The 15,380-nt window shown below is 42.1% G+C and overlaps 1 protein-coding gene across 2 annotated transcripts; it reads left to right on the top strand.

Annotated features, from left to right (window-relative positions):
• Positions 1-75: 75 nt before the first annotated feature.
• Positions 76-14,274, top strand: LOC135492538 (uncharacterized). Of its 2 annotated transcripts, none has more exons than XM_064779077.1 (8): positions 76-181; positions 994-1,100; positions 1,734-4,630; positions 4,881-5,243; positions 5,617-5,711; positions 6,293-6,400; positions 10,400-10,621; positions 10,707-14,274. In XM_064779077.1, the coding sequence occupies exons 2-8, from the start codon at positions 1,024-1,026 to the stop codon at positions 10,752-10,754; spliced, it is 3,810 nt and encodes a 1,269-aa protein (XP_064635147.1). In that variant the 5' UTR covers positions 76-181; positions 994-1,023; the 3' UTR covers positions 10,755-14,274. The 2 variants fall into 2 exon arrangements, with proteins under 2 accessions (XP_064635147.1, XP_064635148.1); XM_064779078.1 differs by lacking the exon at positions 76-181 and adding an exon at positions 349-434.
• The last annotated feature ends 1,106 nt before the right edge of the window (positions 14,275-15,380 follow it).

Genomic DNA, 15,380 nt, shown 5'->3' on the forward strand with positions numbered 1-15,380 from the left:
CAATATTCCGCCCGGTAGAGGAAAATGGAACTAAATATTTGTAACACGGCCCCTGATTGGTCAATATTCCAAGATGGCACCCAGCACGATTTTTCCAAAAAGTGATAAAAAGCGCACAAAAAGCGCGCTATAATGTAACTTTTTCTTGGTCAAAATAAATAAGCAACCTTTCAAATTAAAGGTATATTTGTCTTCTTTGAAGTAAGGTCACATGACCCCTAGTAAACTTCCAGGTTTCGACAGAATCTTTGGCGAAATGAAGCCATCTCCCAAAAAAACTGAAGTGTAATGTGTAGCCTACGACTACGTGGTGTATTCTATTGTATTTTGTATTGTATTGTGATTGTGAAAGATGCATTGCCATTGTGTCAGAATGACAATGTATTTATCGAGTGTATTGTTGTGTTCAATGCAATCATGAATTAAATTTTTTTGTATGTTAACTATTGCGGACAGTACGCAGGAGAGGGGATCTCCCTTATTGTTAATTGTAGCTTGTTCAGCTTTTGCCATTTTGGAAAATTTTCAAATTCAAGAGTGGAGAGGGCTACTGCCTGCCCTGGCAGTAAGAACTGTCAAAAAAGACATTTTTAGAATCCCCCAGTTTGGCCATACCCATCTTGAAAAACAAATTCTTGTCTCCAGGTAAACATTTAATCAAATGTACAGTGCCTGATATGGACACAAGGTCCCACATGGCCTGGATACTAGGTCAATTTCCAACAGGCCTTGTGTCCAGGCCATGAAGTTAAATTCGACCATGCCAAGCAATGTACATTTCATTACACTTCCACCTGGAACCAATAATTTGTTTATCAACAAGGGTATGGCCTAAACTGGGGGATAGGATCACACTCCTCCCTCAGGAAAAACGACATTCCTCGTAATCCTCACCAGGTGGACTAGGACTATGGCGCCGTATGCATACGCCTGGCTGTGGCAGATGAATGTGAAATAATGCAACTTATCGTGACACATATTTTTATTTTGTAGGTTTTCTCTTCAAGGACAAGTGTGTTAGAAATGGATGAGAGACATTCCGGAGGAACACTGATGGACTCTGATGACTGGTATATTCAACAAGATAAGGACGTGTCAGTGTGAGTTGGCATTCAGACGGGATGGGGCTCTGTAACAATCAGATCTATGTGTTCACTGAACTTGCCAGTTTCTTTTGATTAAACAACAGGTTTATTTGTGTTAGTTTGAAGTCCAGCCAGAAGATTGTACTCCAGAGCCCCAAACAATGAACTTAGGTAGATTGATGCTTTTCATCATTATAAGTACAGTGGAACCTCCCTCAGTGGACACCTCTCTATCAAGGACAACCTCGCAATTGAGAACACTAGGTTTGGTCCCAAACTGTAATTTCCATTCAATTTGACCTCTCTATCAAGGACAACCTCTCATTTGAGGACACTAGTTTTGGTCCCAAAGTGGTGGTTTCCATTCAATTTGACCTCTCTAATCAGGACACCTCTCTATTATTTTTATTAAGGACACTAGTTTTGGTCCCAAAGTGGTGCTGTCCATTCAATTTGACCTCTAATCAGGACACCTCTCAATTGAGGACACTAGGTTTGGTCCCAAATTGGTTATTTCCATTCAATTTGACCTCTCTATGAAGGACAACCTCTCTATTAAGGACAGTCCCGAGGGTGTCCTCATTGAGAGATTCTACTGTAGTCCTTTTTTACGAATCGACTTGAGACCATTTCATTTTGTCTTTTCAGGCCAACATCCAAACACCGAAAGAAGAGATTCCTTGGCAGTCATCAAAACGTCGAATCCTCCTCCGGTCACAGCAGCAAGTCTTACGCTACCCACAATTCAAGTGGCGGAGAAACAACGCCCGGAAACAAAGAAAATCGATCAGACGCTTTGAACCGCTTGCTCGCTAGACGAAAGCGGAACAAGTTGTCAAGTCTGTACTACAGCAGTGATGAAGACGATGATGATGAAGTCCCGATACCGAGTCGTAGGCTAAGTTCGTCCCTTCTTCAAGATTCCAGCGGATCTGACCTTGATGACTCCCCAGGGACAGAGAAGTCAAACGAGTCGGACGTATTTGGAGCGGATGACGAATTCTGTATGTTGTCGATTGAACCGAAGTCACACGATCAAATTAAATTTAACGGGCGTGCGAGTGGTTTGTTGCCGGGTGGTGGTAAGGAGATGTTTAACAGCAGAAATGTGAAAGCTACGGAGGAACAGCATTTTAGTCACAAGGAGGAATTTTCTCAGGGTTTTAAGAATGATAAGAAGTGTAATAGTCAAAGGAATGGTTTCCCTGCTGATTGGGGTAATTCTGATTCAGAGCTTCCGGACCAGAGCTCAAGTCAGAACTCGCACATGAATGGAATTGTAAAGAGAATGTCATCAGATCTCACTGACGGCAACACCTTCCAGAAGTCGCCCAATCACGCCCTGCCGGGCAATTTCTACAAGAAAAAATTCTCACATATGTTTACCAGCGGAGAAAAGAAAAAACCGGCTCCTGGTCGGCTGAGTTTGTTGTCATCTAGTTCAAGTAGTTCTGACTCTGAATCCAACAGTTTCTTGGTGAATGATGCCACGAAAAGAGGTCCTGAAATAATAATAGGCAACCGCCTCGAGTCACCTGTCTTTGGTTTAAGTAGTTCCATTACCGGTAATCATAATCCCCTGGAATCGAAAAAACGTAAATATTCCGCCGAAAGTTTTTTCTTTGCGAAGAAGAGACGGTCTGATGTGCCAGGTCGTGATAAATCCCCACGAGAGATATCGCCGATTCTTAAGAAGTCGTCGCCATTCCAGTTTGACGATTCACCGAGGTTTCCGCCTCGGAAAGAAAATGGACAGTCACTGCGACGATTAAGTTTTGAGGATGAGAAGGCTACGAAAACGGCTGCAGCCAGGCGATGTTCATCGGACTCGGACTCTGATTCATTTTGGAAATTATCGCTCCCAAGCAAAAACAAACCAAAGGCAAAACCAACTGAGAAGTTTCATAAGTCTAAACCAAGCACGATATCCGCTTCTGCGTCGAGACTTTCTCCCCCTGGAACCTCGAGAAGTCGAATCAGTGATTTGAAAGTTTGTGATCCGGTACGGTTGAGTGTTTCGCCCAAATCTCGCTGTCATGCTCCAACCTCATTGGATGCTAATCAGTCCCTTGAGGATGGGATGCAGTTCACGGATGAATCGCTACGGAAACAACTTCAGGATATTTTCGGTAACGATTCTGATGAGGAATTAGAGTGGCAGCCGACCTTGAAAAAGACAAAGGTGGCGGACCTCGGGAAGAAGTCGAAAAAGACAAAAGGCAGTCGATGCTTTGTGAAGAATGCTTCAGGGAATACTGTAGGAGATTATGCAAACGTTAAAACTCCACCGAAAGTTCACAAGAAAAAAGACAAACCCGAATCTCAGGAAATGTTTTCAGACAGTGAGGACGACTGGGAACAAAAGTTGCAGGAGTTAGTTGACGATATTTCTAGTTCGTCACGTCGTGCGAAGTCCGGGTTGGCACTTTTGACGCATGGTGGGAAGAAGGGTACGTCTGCTACTCTTGGCCAGAGGTCATCAGTGCCACCAAGTTTTACGAGAAGTTCACCCAACGATCATGGTTCTAGTACTCATACGAAACCTCGCAACAGTTCTGTGAGCACGTTTCCTGCGCCTAATTCATCTAGCCGGCGTTACTATGACAATCGGGGTTTAATCCATTCAGAACGTGAGGAACTGCCGAAGTCTGTTACAGTGAGTTCGCCTCCGAAACTCATACAGTCCGTGTCTTCGCCGAAGCCCAAGCGTAGGTGTCGCCGGGCTATTTCAAAAGGATCGATAATTTATATCGACGATAGCGAGTCTGGAAGTAGTGATGATGATGTTTTACCAATCACGTCAAACAAGCATACGATGCCCTTAAATGGGCGTGTTAGTCGTCGTGATGTTGGTCAGGTGATTAGTCCGCGGATACGAGAACTGCAGGAAGAAGATGCAAGAAATGAGTACAATACGATGCTGGATCCCGTTCTATTTCGAGAATTAGAAGAAGAACTCGCACCAGCTAAAAAGAAGAAAACACCAAAGAGTCGTAGGGGGCGTGGAAGTTTGGACGATCCTGTTGAAATGGTCGTCGAAGTCACTCTGAATGAAGCAATACAGCGGGAAATACAGGCAGGACTGAGATTCCGGACGAGTGGTTCAAGGGGTAACTGTAACACCTCCACAAGCGCCACTCGTCGCTCTGCAAACGGCAACGCGATTGGTGATAATGCGGCTGCGATACGATCTACGTCAGGACCTGCGTCAAGCCTCAGTCGGCCTGTGTCACATGCTGCAAGCAGCCCAGTCAGTCCTGGACTCTTTACATTCAGTGCCGGACCGTCTTACCAAACTCGTATCCAAAATGTCCCAGTCTCGTCCCCAAACTCGTTCTATCCATCTCCACCTGCGGTGAAATCCCCAAGGGGACGGGGTAAGAAAACTTCGAAGGTTACTAAGAGGAATCCTGTGACGAGTCCTCAGTCTATCGCAAATAATCCAGGATTCTCCCCAGATGTCATCCCCTTCGTGCCAACATCACCGGCCCTCCAGTCTTCTCCACGGTCAAAAAACACACGCAGCCGACAAAAGACTAGCCGAGGTTTGTCTTCAGTATTTTATGATAATGTATCCCTTAACTTCGTTGTAGGTGCGTACAACATACCCAACGTACCTTCTAGCCTAGACCTTGTCACGGAAAAGAAGTCTGAAGTACAGATCAGGTTTTCAATTTTGTGGCTTTGTGCCCAAATCAAATTCTACTTCTTTAACTCTAAACGACAATCAAGAATCCCCTTGCCATTATTCGTTCAAAATGTTAACATGCCGTTAAGTTTATGTTTTTGTTGCAGGATCGTTAAATCGGCCGCTTGATGCCGACCCTCGCATGGTTGTGCAGCAGATTGATGATGATGAAGCCATGGCCCGACGCATGCAAGAGCAGATGGATATGGAGTTTGCGCAAGCTCTGATGAGAGAGGAAGAATCTGCTGCTGCCGCTGCCCACATCGCCAGCCAGCAAGCTCCCAGCAGCCCGTTCCCACCGCCACACATGCCCGCCAACTTCCTCAGCCCGCCGCAGTTACAGATGCCAGTCCCGCGTGCGTTCAACCCACCACCTACGTCACAGTTCAATCCTTGTCATGCTCCCCAAGCTCTTGTGCGGAAGAGTCCCACCACCAGGGGGAGACAGCGTCAGACTCGATCACATATAGGTAAGTTCTATACTCATAACTACCCTTACATTTTCGGGGACAGTGTTAGAGTGATTTGAGGGCCGGACTTATAACCAGGAGGTCCTAGGTTCAACACTTGGTCGGATCCGCACTGTTTCATATTTGTGTCCTTTGCAAAGGTACATAACCCTACTTTCTTCTCTCCCTCAGGAGTAAATGGGTACCAGGCTTGCCAGGGAAACTAATCTGCAGTAGACCAGCATCACATCCATTTATAATCAATACGTATCAATTTACATGATTGGAAAATCTTGAATTCAATTCCAGATTTGGAACAAATCCAGTCGCCCTTTAAACCTGTCCTTTGGGCATTTAGCCATATTTATTGAGACGTTTATTCCATTCATTACAGCTGATCAAGTAGCCATTAACCAAATACCAAACTTCGACCCCCACGTCGACACGGCCATGTACTTGCACGTTGCCATGGGAATGGGTTTAGTGGAGGTAAGAATGTTTTACTATTCATGCAGTTGGCACTGCTTTGGTTTTCTGTTACACCCTGTCTAGGGTATTCTTCACATTTAAAGTTCTAGCTTTCAACGCATTAGTTCATTGACTGAGCTGTTAGCACTTTTGAGAACATGTCCAAAAACCTAAGTCCACTACATTTACCACTATACCCAGGCCTCTCAATTACATGATTCCTACACCGTATAACGGAGTAGGCCGTACAGGATGTCCCCAAATTAGGTTTTTTTTTTTCTTTTTTTTTAAAATATGACCCCCCTGAAGCGTTTTTTGACCCCTAACATAACCAAATCTCATCCAAATGGCCTAATTTTATAGTTTTACCCTAAAATTATGATTTTTCAGGTGTATGTGGTGATAACAGTCACTAACTTTGATTTATGACGTCGCTGTTCAGGCAAATTGGCGCGATGAAATGTCCCCAAATTAAGCTAAAAAGCAAAAAAACATGTCCCCAAAATAGGCTAAAAAAAATACAGGGTGTAGAGGTCTCCACGTAATTGAAAGGCCTGATACTACCACACTTCTCACAAATATATCTTCTGTTTATTTTGCAGCCAGGGCGACGGCCGACCATCAGCCCTCCAACACGCCGTGGACGGGGCCGAGGCCGGCAACGTCGAGGAATAGCAGCAGCTAATGCCGTCCAGGGAGATGATTACGAGGTAGGATAGCAATTGGTACTCGACTAGCTTTCAAGAGGTCCCTGTTTGATCCCCACGGTCGGCGTGAGACTCGAGGCATGTCTCTTGGTCTTACTTGCCTTACTCTAGGTGTACCAATGGCTACCGGTCAGAAATGCTCAGATTGTAATGCCCGTTGAGCAGCTCATCGGAGTTTTGAAAAAATTTCAGGATAGACCAAGGTTAAAGTGTACAGTCGGACGATAACCACCCTAGCAGTTGACGGGAGACTTTAAAATTTAACCTGTTTTTACAGGCGGTTCAGAAACAAAGAATTTGTTGAGCAGGCCTTATTTGACAGATGCATTATTGACTTACATTTGAAGTTCTGACATAACTCAAAAGTTGTTGTTGGCATATGTTTACCATATGTTGCCAGACAACTCACTCCCTAATTGTAGTTAAGGTGTATAAAAGTTTTAAAATTCATATGTTTTGCTTGGGTTTTTGGTTTCTTGCCAATTCATGACCCGTGACTGTGCATCTCTTTTTGGGTTGGTGTTTTTTGTGTCATCAATCAAAAATACCAAGATGGCTTCCTCCTTAAAGGGGTGCTGTTCATGTTCACTGTATTTACTAGTGGCTCAGGAAAATAGAAATCCACAATGCTGCACTGCAGTTATTATGCATGCTAATTCGCTGAAACTTGTCATTGCCAATTGGTAATTTTTGGGAAAAAAACAAGATCAATTATGAAATTATTAAACTGACATAATTGTTCTTTAGTAACCACATTTTTTCAATGTTAGAAATACAATTTTAGTAATAATGAATAACCTAAAGCAAGTTCTTACATAAGACATGGTTATGGGAGTAATGGATATCTGTAATAATGCATATACCATAGGCATACATGTAAGTTCATCTACATTCTCCAACCCATTCTCCTCACAGAAATGTCAATCAAGCATATCTCTCCAAAAAGTCTTGAAATACCGTGGAACCTTTCATAGCGGACACCTCTGTTGCAGGACACCCTCTCTATTAAGGGCACTGATGTTGGGTTCAAATTCGTCATTTCCAACCAATTTGACCTCTGTTATCAGGATACTTTTCTATTATGGACAGTGTCAGTGTTAAAGGTTTCTCTTATCCTACTCCATGAAATAGAGGCCCATGCTCCCAGCCATGGAGGCCAGCAGGGGCATAACAACATCATCATAATTCTAGTTCCTGTTATGCGTGAGGAGAGTGGCTGACCATATGTTACCATATATTACTCGGAGTATCGTAGGCCTTTCTCCAGTAGTAATTGTTCTCCTGAGTTTACTAGATTGACTGATAGCAAGATGTCTGGATTGGTAAGGTTTTTCTCACATTCTACATTTTGTGCATATCACTGCGGTTCTGAGTTTGCTCCTGAGAGAGAACCAATAAATTTGCGTCGTAGAGGAAGTGTGTTAAAATATCTTTTGATATTTCTCAGAATTTCAGTATGAGTATGCGTGGACATATGTTCTTGGTGTACCCACGAGGACAGAATCTGGTGAGTGACCCATCGTTTTCCTCTTCTGTGGTCAATCGTAATCTGAACGCTGATGCGAAGAATTAGGCTTCCGGATTTTGATTGGTACATCAGAAGTCGGTGGTCGTCCATCAGATTATAAATTCGATCTTTATTCAAACTTCCATTGGGGATTTGTTGCACCTCATTGAGCACATTTTGTTTGAGGTACACCTGGACTAATCTTATACCGGTGGAGAACTCAGGCTGGCTCAACATTTCGGTTGTCTTGACAGCCTTTCAGTATTGGCAGCCTTAGTGGCTGTGTTCTTTGACTCTATCAGCTTCATGGCTTGGGACTGTGGCTGCATGCAATTTAGGACACCAATCACTGTTTCGGTCTGCGGTGTGTTGTGACTGATTTCCTGGGAACGCTCTGCAAACGGATGATTTTCGTTGCTGCAACAATTATCGCTGTGATAAGTGATAATATAATGGCTCATTTGCAGGTAAAACGAGTTATCGCCGATTTGATATCAATCAGCAATCACCAATTTTCAATATTTGTCACCTTGTAACGCCGATGGCCATCTCAAACGAAAAACTATTGCTGTCATAATTGTAGGTCGCAGCAATGAAAATCACTTGTTTGTATAGTGCTTTAGGTTTCTTTAGTATGGCGACTGGTGGCCCATTCGATTACTCTGGTGGGTTGGACGAGCCGGGAGGAATGTCCCTTTCTAAAATACTGTGTTGGAAACAATCTCTGGAAACTTACAAAAATTCTGAGGTTGAAGCACCAGGGCGCTGCCCCCTCTCCCCAAGTTCTGGATCACGCCTACGTGTTGGGCAAACAATCTGGCACAGATACAGGGGGTGCCCTATGCATGCCCCGCCCCATATTGGAGAAAATTCTTTGCCAATTTTCATCACGAAGTTTGGGAAATTGGCATAAAATCTCCTTGGCCTCGTTTAATCTGAAACTGAACAAGCCCTCAGACTCCTGGATGTGCCTCCGACTTTGTGGTATTTTACCATTCATCTCGTCTGTGGGACATACCCAGTCTGGTGTTCGGTCACTGTCACTCCCATCGCTTGCCAATCAAAATGGTCATACATTAAGGTTCACATTTCACTTCAGCGGGTAACTGAAAATGACCTGCATATTATGACCTGCATGTTTGAACGGACGTCATTATTATGATCATGGTCTGGTCACCAGTTCACAACTGGTCAAATTCTGCAGTATCCGTTTTACGCTGAAAGCTGACGGGTCAAATATGTGACCCGCTCTACCAAAACTAGGCGCTTGTCGAATCTGAACTTGACAGGTTGATACGGACTTGTTGTTCATTTCCCTATTGTAGACCTTTTGTGAAATGTGACCAAATCAGTTTGTAATAGATTTCACAAAAGGTCTACAATAGGGAAATGAACAACAAGTCCGTATCAACCTGTCAAGTTCAGATGCGACAAGCGCCTAGTTTTGGTAGAGCGGGTCACATATACCCTCCTGAGTAAGCTAAGCACTCGGGGTACTTCATGACAAACACTTGGATCATCTACAGATTCCCATTAGGCAATGGGCCAAATCAAAAAAGGCTCTCATTCAATATGCCAGGTGTGATGGACATGATTGATAACGCTATGCTAATTTGGTTATTCCAATGCCTTTGACACATTTTAATAAGCTTTAAATAGGCCTCAAGGATAGGCCTATGCATCCTGAGATCAGGCCTTTTTACTCCTATGTTATAAATGGTACGAATATGTCTGGATGAGGCCTATGAGGTGATGTAAACAAAACTATACAAGTCGCTTCCTCACTTGTTCAGATTTGAAATCTGGGTTTTATATTTGAGTGGATCGGTGTTTGGCCATACAATCAAATGGAGATAGGATATATACATCAAATGGATGTGAGTATGTAAAAGGAGACTTTAAATGTCAAGGCCACTGAATCAAGTTCAGGCCTTTTCGAGGGAAATTGAACTCTTCTGCAGTGACTGATGGTTTTTGCATTGAAAGGGACATCTTTTTACTTGAGTGTTCTTTCAATAGGCTTTTGCAAGTTTGCAATGAAATGTTTGGTGTTCTATGATACTGTCAGGTTCATTCTAAAATCAGTATCTCAATTTCTTTCAGAATGACTTGCAGTGGCTTTTGCATGTGGAAACGAAAACTTCTCACTCTTCATGCATTTAGGCTGTTCTGTCGGTATACACAGAGATAAGTTGACTCCAGCTCCCAGTCCTAGACACCCGCTCTTGCAGAAGACTGTCCTCAGATCCCCCCACCTCCCCCTTCCCTCCCTCCCTCCCCTCCCAACCCTCCCCACCGCAAACAATTGGCCTGATACTGTAGGCATTACGAAAAGGAATTTCGTCACCCACCAAAATAAATATCACGTAATTTTTTTCAGAAATTTTCCCAAATCGCAACATCAAAAAGGTTCGAATATTTTGGAGTTTTACACAGTAATCTGATATGCGATTGATGAAACCAGTTTTTGTCATTATGTGATCCTGTCTTTCCAGGCATTATTGGCGCTTAGTGACATGATCGGCGAAGCACGCCCAAAAGGTTTAAACAAAACGTCCATCGAACAACTTCCGACAAAAATCTTTAAGAAAACGGCGTCTAGCAGTAAAGATGACGAGTGTTCTGTCTGTATGGGAGAGTATGAGGACGGAGATAATCTCAGAATCCTGCCGTGTTTTCATAACTTTCACGTCAAGTGTATCGATAAATGGATCAAGGTATGTCTTAGATTCTTACACTTGAACACCTGTGCTGGATTGATAATGTTGGACGGATGTTTTCAATTTTTTGTTCTATTTTCAGGATAATGCTACGTGTCCCATCTGCAGAGTCCCGGTGAAATTATCCTGATTATGACCGGTCGTGGACCCATAAACAGTGAAACCATGCTCAATTAGGGAAGTTAAAAACAAGTTGTTTATAGTGCGGTGATGAGGTAGTAAGTAGTAGAGGATCGGAATATCGCGAAATGTTCTTGAAAACAGGAATGAGAATTATGCTGTAAATCATGACAAGAGAGTATTAGGTTCTATCCTAATGGATGTTAGGCCAACCTCATATGCTCTATCGTGGCTTGCATTTACATACAATGATAATGGACTGGAATTTGTCAAGAAATTCCTGCATGCGTCAGGACTTGTCGGTCAGGAGGGTATCCCTAGTAGTTCTACCGTCTTCCTGGTGAGGCTTTGAAAGACCACACTCAAAGACTTGATTTCGTTCATGCATGCATTGGTATACTCTAAACCTGAACATTTCCGCAACTAGGCCTATCTTATTTTGGCGATTTTCGAAATCTTTTTGAAAATTAGAGTATTCACAATTTTTATTTTGCGGGCTATGAATTATCGTCTGATAAGCATGAAATATATAATCTATTTTAAGTTACAGTTACGAGTTGTCAAAATGTTAAATTAGAAGTATGCAGCAATTTTGACGAAAAAAAGGGTCGCAATTTCTTTCCGGGTTTGCAGAACTGGTATTCTGAAAGTGCGGTTGCTGTTTTTACAACTCCACAAATACTTTCGAGCTTTATATTGGGTAACTTGTTTACTGATGGCCGTCTTCCGTGTGGGAACTGATTTCCTTAAATGTTGTGGCGATGTCTGGTGTTATGTCGAAGAAGCGGTCGGTGATGACTTAGGGGGGGGCACGGGGCTGTTGCCGAGTCGATAAGAAGCCCAAATCATGTTGTTGAAATCTTGTACTTGTAACAATATTGTATTTGTCAACTTCCCAATGAGATCCAGAATGTCTTTTAAAGATTGTGAATCCGTATATTGTATCTAATATTGGTGCTGCTTCATGGTGTATTGGAGTCCATCCATCTACTGATGTCTAGGCTGAGAAAAAGTGATTTGTCACCTAAATATTTGCGTCTGAGTTTCAGTCTGTCTTTTGAAGTGGACAATTTGGACTTTGTAAGTTCACATCAGCAAGTGCATGCATGGAAAGTATAACGGTTACAGTATTTGAACTTTTGAATAATTTCCAATCAAAGATTAAAAGCACTTTAAGATTTTACAGCAATGGCTTTTTGACCATCTGCCATCTATCCTGAACAACATCTCTTATGTTACTCTGGGCCTAGATAAGTGCAGACCCTATTATTAATTTGGAATGTTTGCATTGCCTGTGGTATGATATTGTGTGATGGGTCAGTCTCCTCAGAAACAAGCTTTAGTTAGATGAAATAACACTATAAACTATGCACTCACACGACAGAGTGAAATAGGGTTAACTATGCAGGTACGTGACTGTGTGTGAGTAAGGTTGCTGTACTAGTTTCAGGAGAGCGGCGTGGTCTTGTGGCCGAGGTCTCTGACTCATAATCCGATGATTGTGGGTTCGATTCCCAGATAGGACTGCTCGCTTTTGATCTTGGGAAAATCCATCTTCCCAACTTTCCTCGACCCACCCTGTTGTGACGGGTACCAGTTAACCTGGGGAGGTATCCTGTGTTGGACTAGCATCCCACCAAGGGACTTATAAGCTGATAAACTGATAAGCTCTAATAGGCAGTAATTGGCTCGAGCCTGTTGGCCCAACAGACTATACCTTACCTCTGCTACTTTCGCCGCTCACCGTAATCGGTTCTTCAGCCTGCCAGCAGGTGGCGCCACTAATTCAAACCTTGTTTCTGAGGTGATTCATTCGATGTGAAAGGCATATTGTGATGCATGTTGTGTACATTTTGTAAATAACAGAGTGTTTATAATTCACTGCACAAGGAGATAAAAGGTGTACTTCCATTTCTTTCAATTTTATACATTTTCTTTACACTGCCAGGACAGGGATTCTGTAAAGTGCAAAATTTTCATGCCACATTACTTTCTATAGATCTACACATTATGTATATTAGTCCTAGGCGATTAGGGCCTATCAACTCCCATAAAGCTATTTCGTGGGGTCAATGTCCGTTTTTATCATGTTGTCTTGTCTGGCAATGGCAATGTTTATTTCCATTTACTTGTGGCACAGACAAAGACAATACTTTCAAATGGCATAGCCCTTTAAAAATCCAAGTCCATGTGTGAACATGGTCTCATTGGGTTAAAACCATCCATGTTATACTGGCTATAATTAGATTCATATTAGAATAGGGCGCCCTGTAATTATTAACAGCTGGCTGTTTCCTAATAGATGTCTATATGCACTGTCACCCTATATAGACTCAACTGCATTTTCTCTGAATATTAAACATGTGTATAAGGATCTTACTCCACTAATCACAATTGTTGAGTCTAATCATGTAAGGGTCTGCCTTAATACTAATTACAGGGATGTCAAATTTCCACTTGTAGGTGGATTTCAGACTTTTCCTTGTTTTCAATGCCAAATCTGACAGCTGGAATAGAAAGGTCCCTTTCTCAACCTTCCGTGGCTGTTCGAATTTTCAAAATTGGACCAAAAATAAGCATTTTAGAGACATTTTTGTGCCAGTGAGTGCTCATCTAGGGCCAAGATTTTTACCAGAAAACAATTTCCGACTTTCTGCCTCGGGTCACTGGCATCCATGTTATGAATAGATGTCAAATTTATGTTTGAAAAGTCCAGATGTAGACACCATTAAAAGCCATTGACAAATAAATTGAGATGACTATGGTAAAATAAAGCTTACATTACCCCAAATTTGAATAACAATTCGTTTAATTGCAAACCCACAAAATCCATTGAAACGCATGTAGTTGAACATCACTTTGATGCAAAAATTCCATTAGAGTTACAAAAAAAGTTGCATTGACTCGAGAAGACCTGAAGGGGAGAGATAGAATATATTTTGCATCTACAGACCCTTCTTCCTTTGTGCCTTTCCTGGTCTGTGGTTTGAGTCCTCGCTCAAAGCGCTCTTAACCAAATTCAGAATTTGTTTCCAAATGTTGTACTATTTACAATGTAATTGCCAATTGTATGATGTTGAAGGGAAAAGTCAAAAAAGACTTGCGCTCAATGAGGTAAACCCTGTTCAGTAATCTATGCCTGATGATAATATAAATGTCATTTTGTTGTTGTGTCAAAGTGCAGGCCTACTTGGCCAATATAAATGTAAGTTTCTGTCTTAATTTTCCTTGTCTGATTATTGTCTGAAGTAATTTTTGTTTGTTTTGAAAAAATCTGCCTGATTTATATAGGATTTATGTTGTCATGGTTCACGTGTCACTTGTCAGGATTATGTTGGTTAATCCTCCATTGTAAGGCAAGGGTTTGTTTACAAACAGAGGTATACAATGCTGTACAAAAAGGTCACTGATACACAAAACTCACTTATTTTTACGTTCTAATCAAGTGAGAGATCACAAATGTGACCCGCTCTCCCAAAACTAGGCGCTTGTCGCATCTGAACTTGACAGGTTGATACGGAGTTGTTGTTCATTTCCCTATTGTAGACCTTTGGTGAAATGTAACCAAATCAGTTTGTAATAGATTTCACAAAAGGTCTACAATAGGGAAATGAAAAAACAAGTCCGTATCAACCTGTCAAGTTCAGATGCGACGAGCGCCTAGTTTTGGTAGAGCGAGTCACAAATGACAACATGAATTCTATGTAAACCCAGCGTTGCGTCTAATCATCGTCTGAAGTAATTTCTGTTTTTCTTTAAAAAAAAAATCGTCTTACATTATGTCAAGTGTTATGTTCAGTGTCTTGAGCTGATTGATTTCTTGGGTGGAGGAAAAAGTGAAAATTAGTAAAATTGTTCTAACTTGATTTTGGGGGAACTTTTTTGCAAAGAATGTGGTAAATCGCCTTTAAATCTTGAAAAAGCAGTAGCGCCGGCGAATATTTGTTCCTGCATGTCCCATGTTTTAATGGCTGTCCTGTATTTTTAGAATGTGGGAAGTTTTGCCTTAACTCTTGAAAAGGCATTGGCACCAACAATTTTAACAATTTGTTTCTGCATGTCTAATGTTTCCTGTATGTTTACAATGTTTCCTGTGAATGACGTACCCCTGAATTGTTTTCTTATTTTTGTCTATGTCTTAAATTGTGTCGAAGTCATGTCTGGATGTAGATGGGGCAGTTTGGTCTTCGACGTTCCTTGATATCATTCAGTTTGCTGGAGGGTCAGTTACAGCTGTGGACAACCTGCTTTGCCACGTGTGTAGAAGTGCAATGCATTGTGAGACCGGTGTTCCAGTCTGTCGTAGCGTGCAAATCCCACTGTGTACCAAAATACCAGGCCATCTTATTGAAGTGGTTTAAAGGCCTCTTTCTGTCAGTTGTGATGCTGACAGGTGGTGCGAGCATATAACCTGGTGTGTAAGTTGGCTGAATTGATATACGTGAGCATGTCATTTTCTCACAAAATTTAGACTGATGCCTTGAACTTAATCACAGAAGATATTTGTGTTTTGTTGTTGAATGTGAACCTGGCTATCATTTTATTTTTCAACTATCTCTGTGGCCTATGTCTCTATGGCCTGTCTCTGTGGCCTATGTCTCTATGGCCTGTCTCTTTGGCCTCTGTCTCTGTGGCC

The sequence above is a fragment of the Lineus longissimus genome, chromosome 8 (genome assembly GCF_910592395.1).
Source record: "Lineus longissimus chromosome 8, tnLinLong1.2, whole genome shotgun sequence".
Classification (NCBI taxonomy): Eukaryota; Metazoa; Nemertea; class Pilidiophora; order Heteronemertea; family Lineidae; genus Lineus; species Lineus longissimus.

What these genes read in the sequence shown, in the direction of transcription:
- LOC135492538 (XM_064779077.1), top strand. Translation starts at nt 1,024, where the DNA reads ATGGATGAGAGACATTCCGGAGGAACACTGATGGACTCTGATGACTGG. An exon ending in CCGACAAAAGACTAGCCGAG is followed by an intron (nt 4,631 to 4,880) that starts GTTTGTCTTCAG and finishes TTTTTGTTGCAG; the next exon opens with GATCGTTAAATCGGCCGCTT. An exon ending in TCAGACTCGATCACATATAG is followed by an intron (nt 5,244 to 5,616) that starts GTAAGTTCTATA and finishes CATTCATTACAG; the next exon opens with CTGATCAAGTAGCCATTAAC.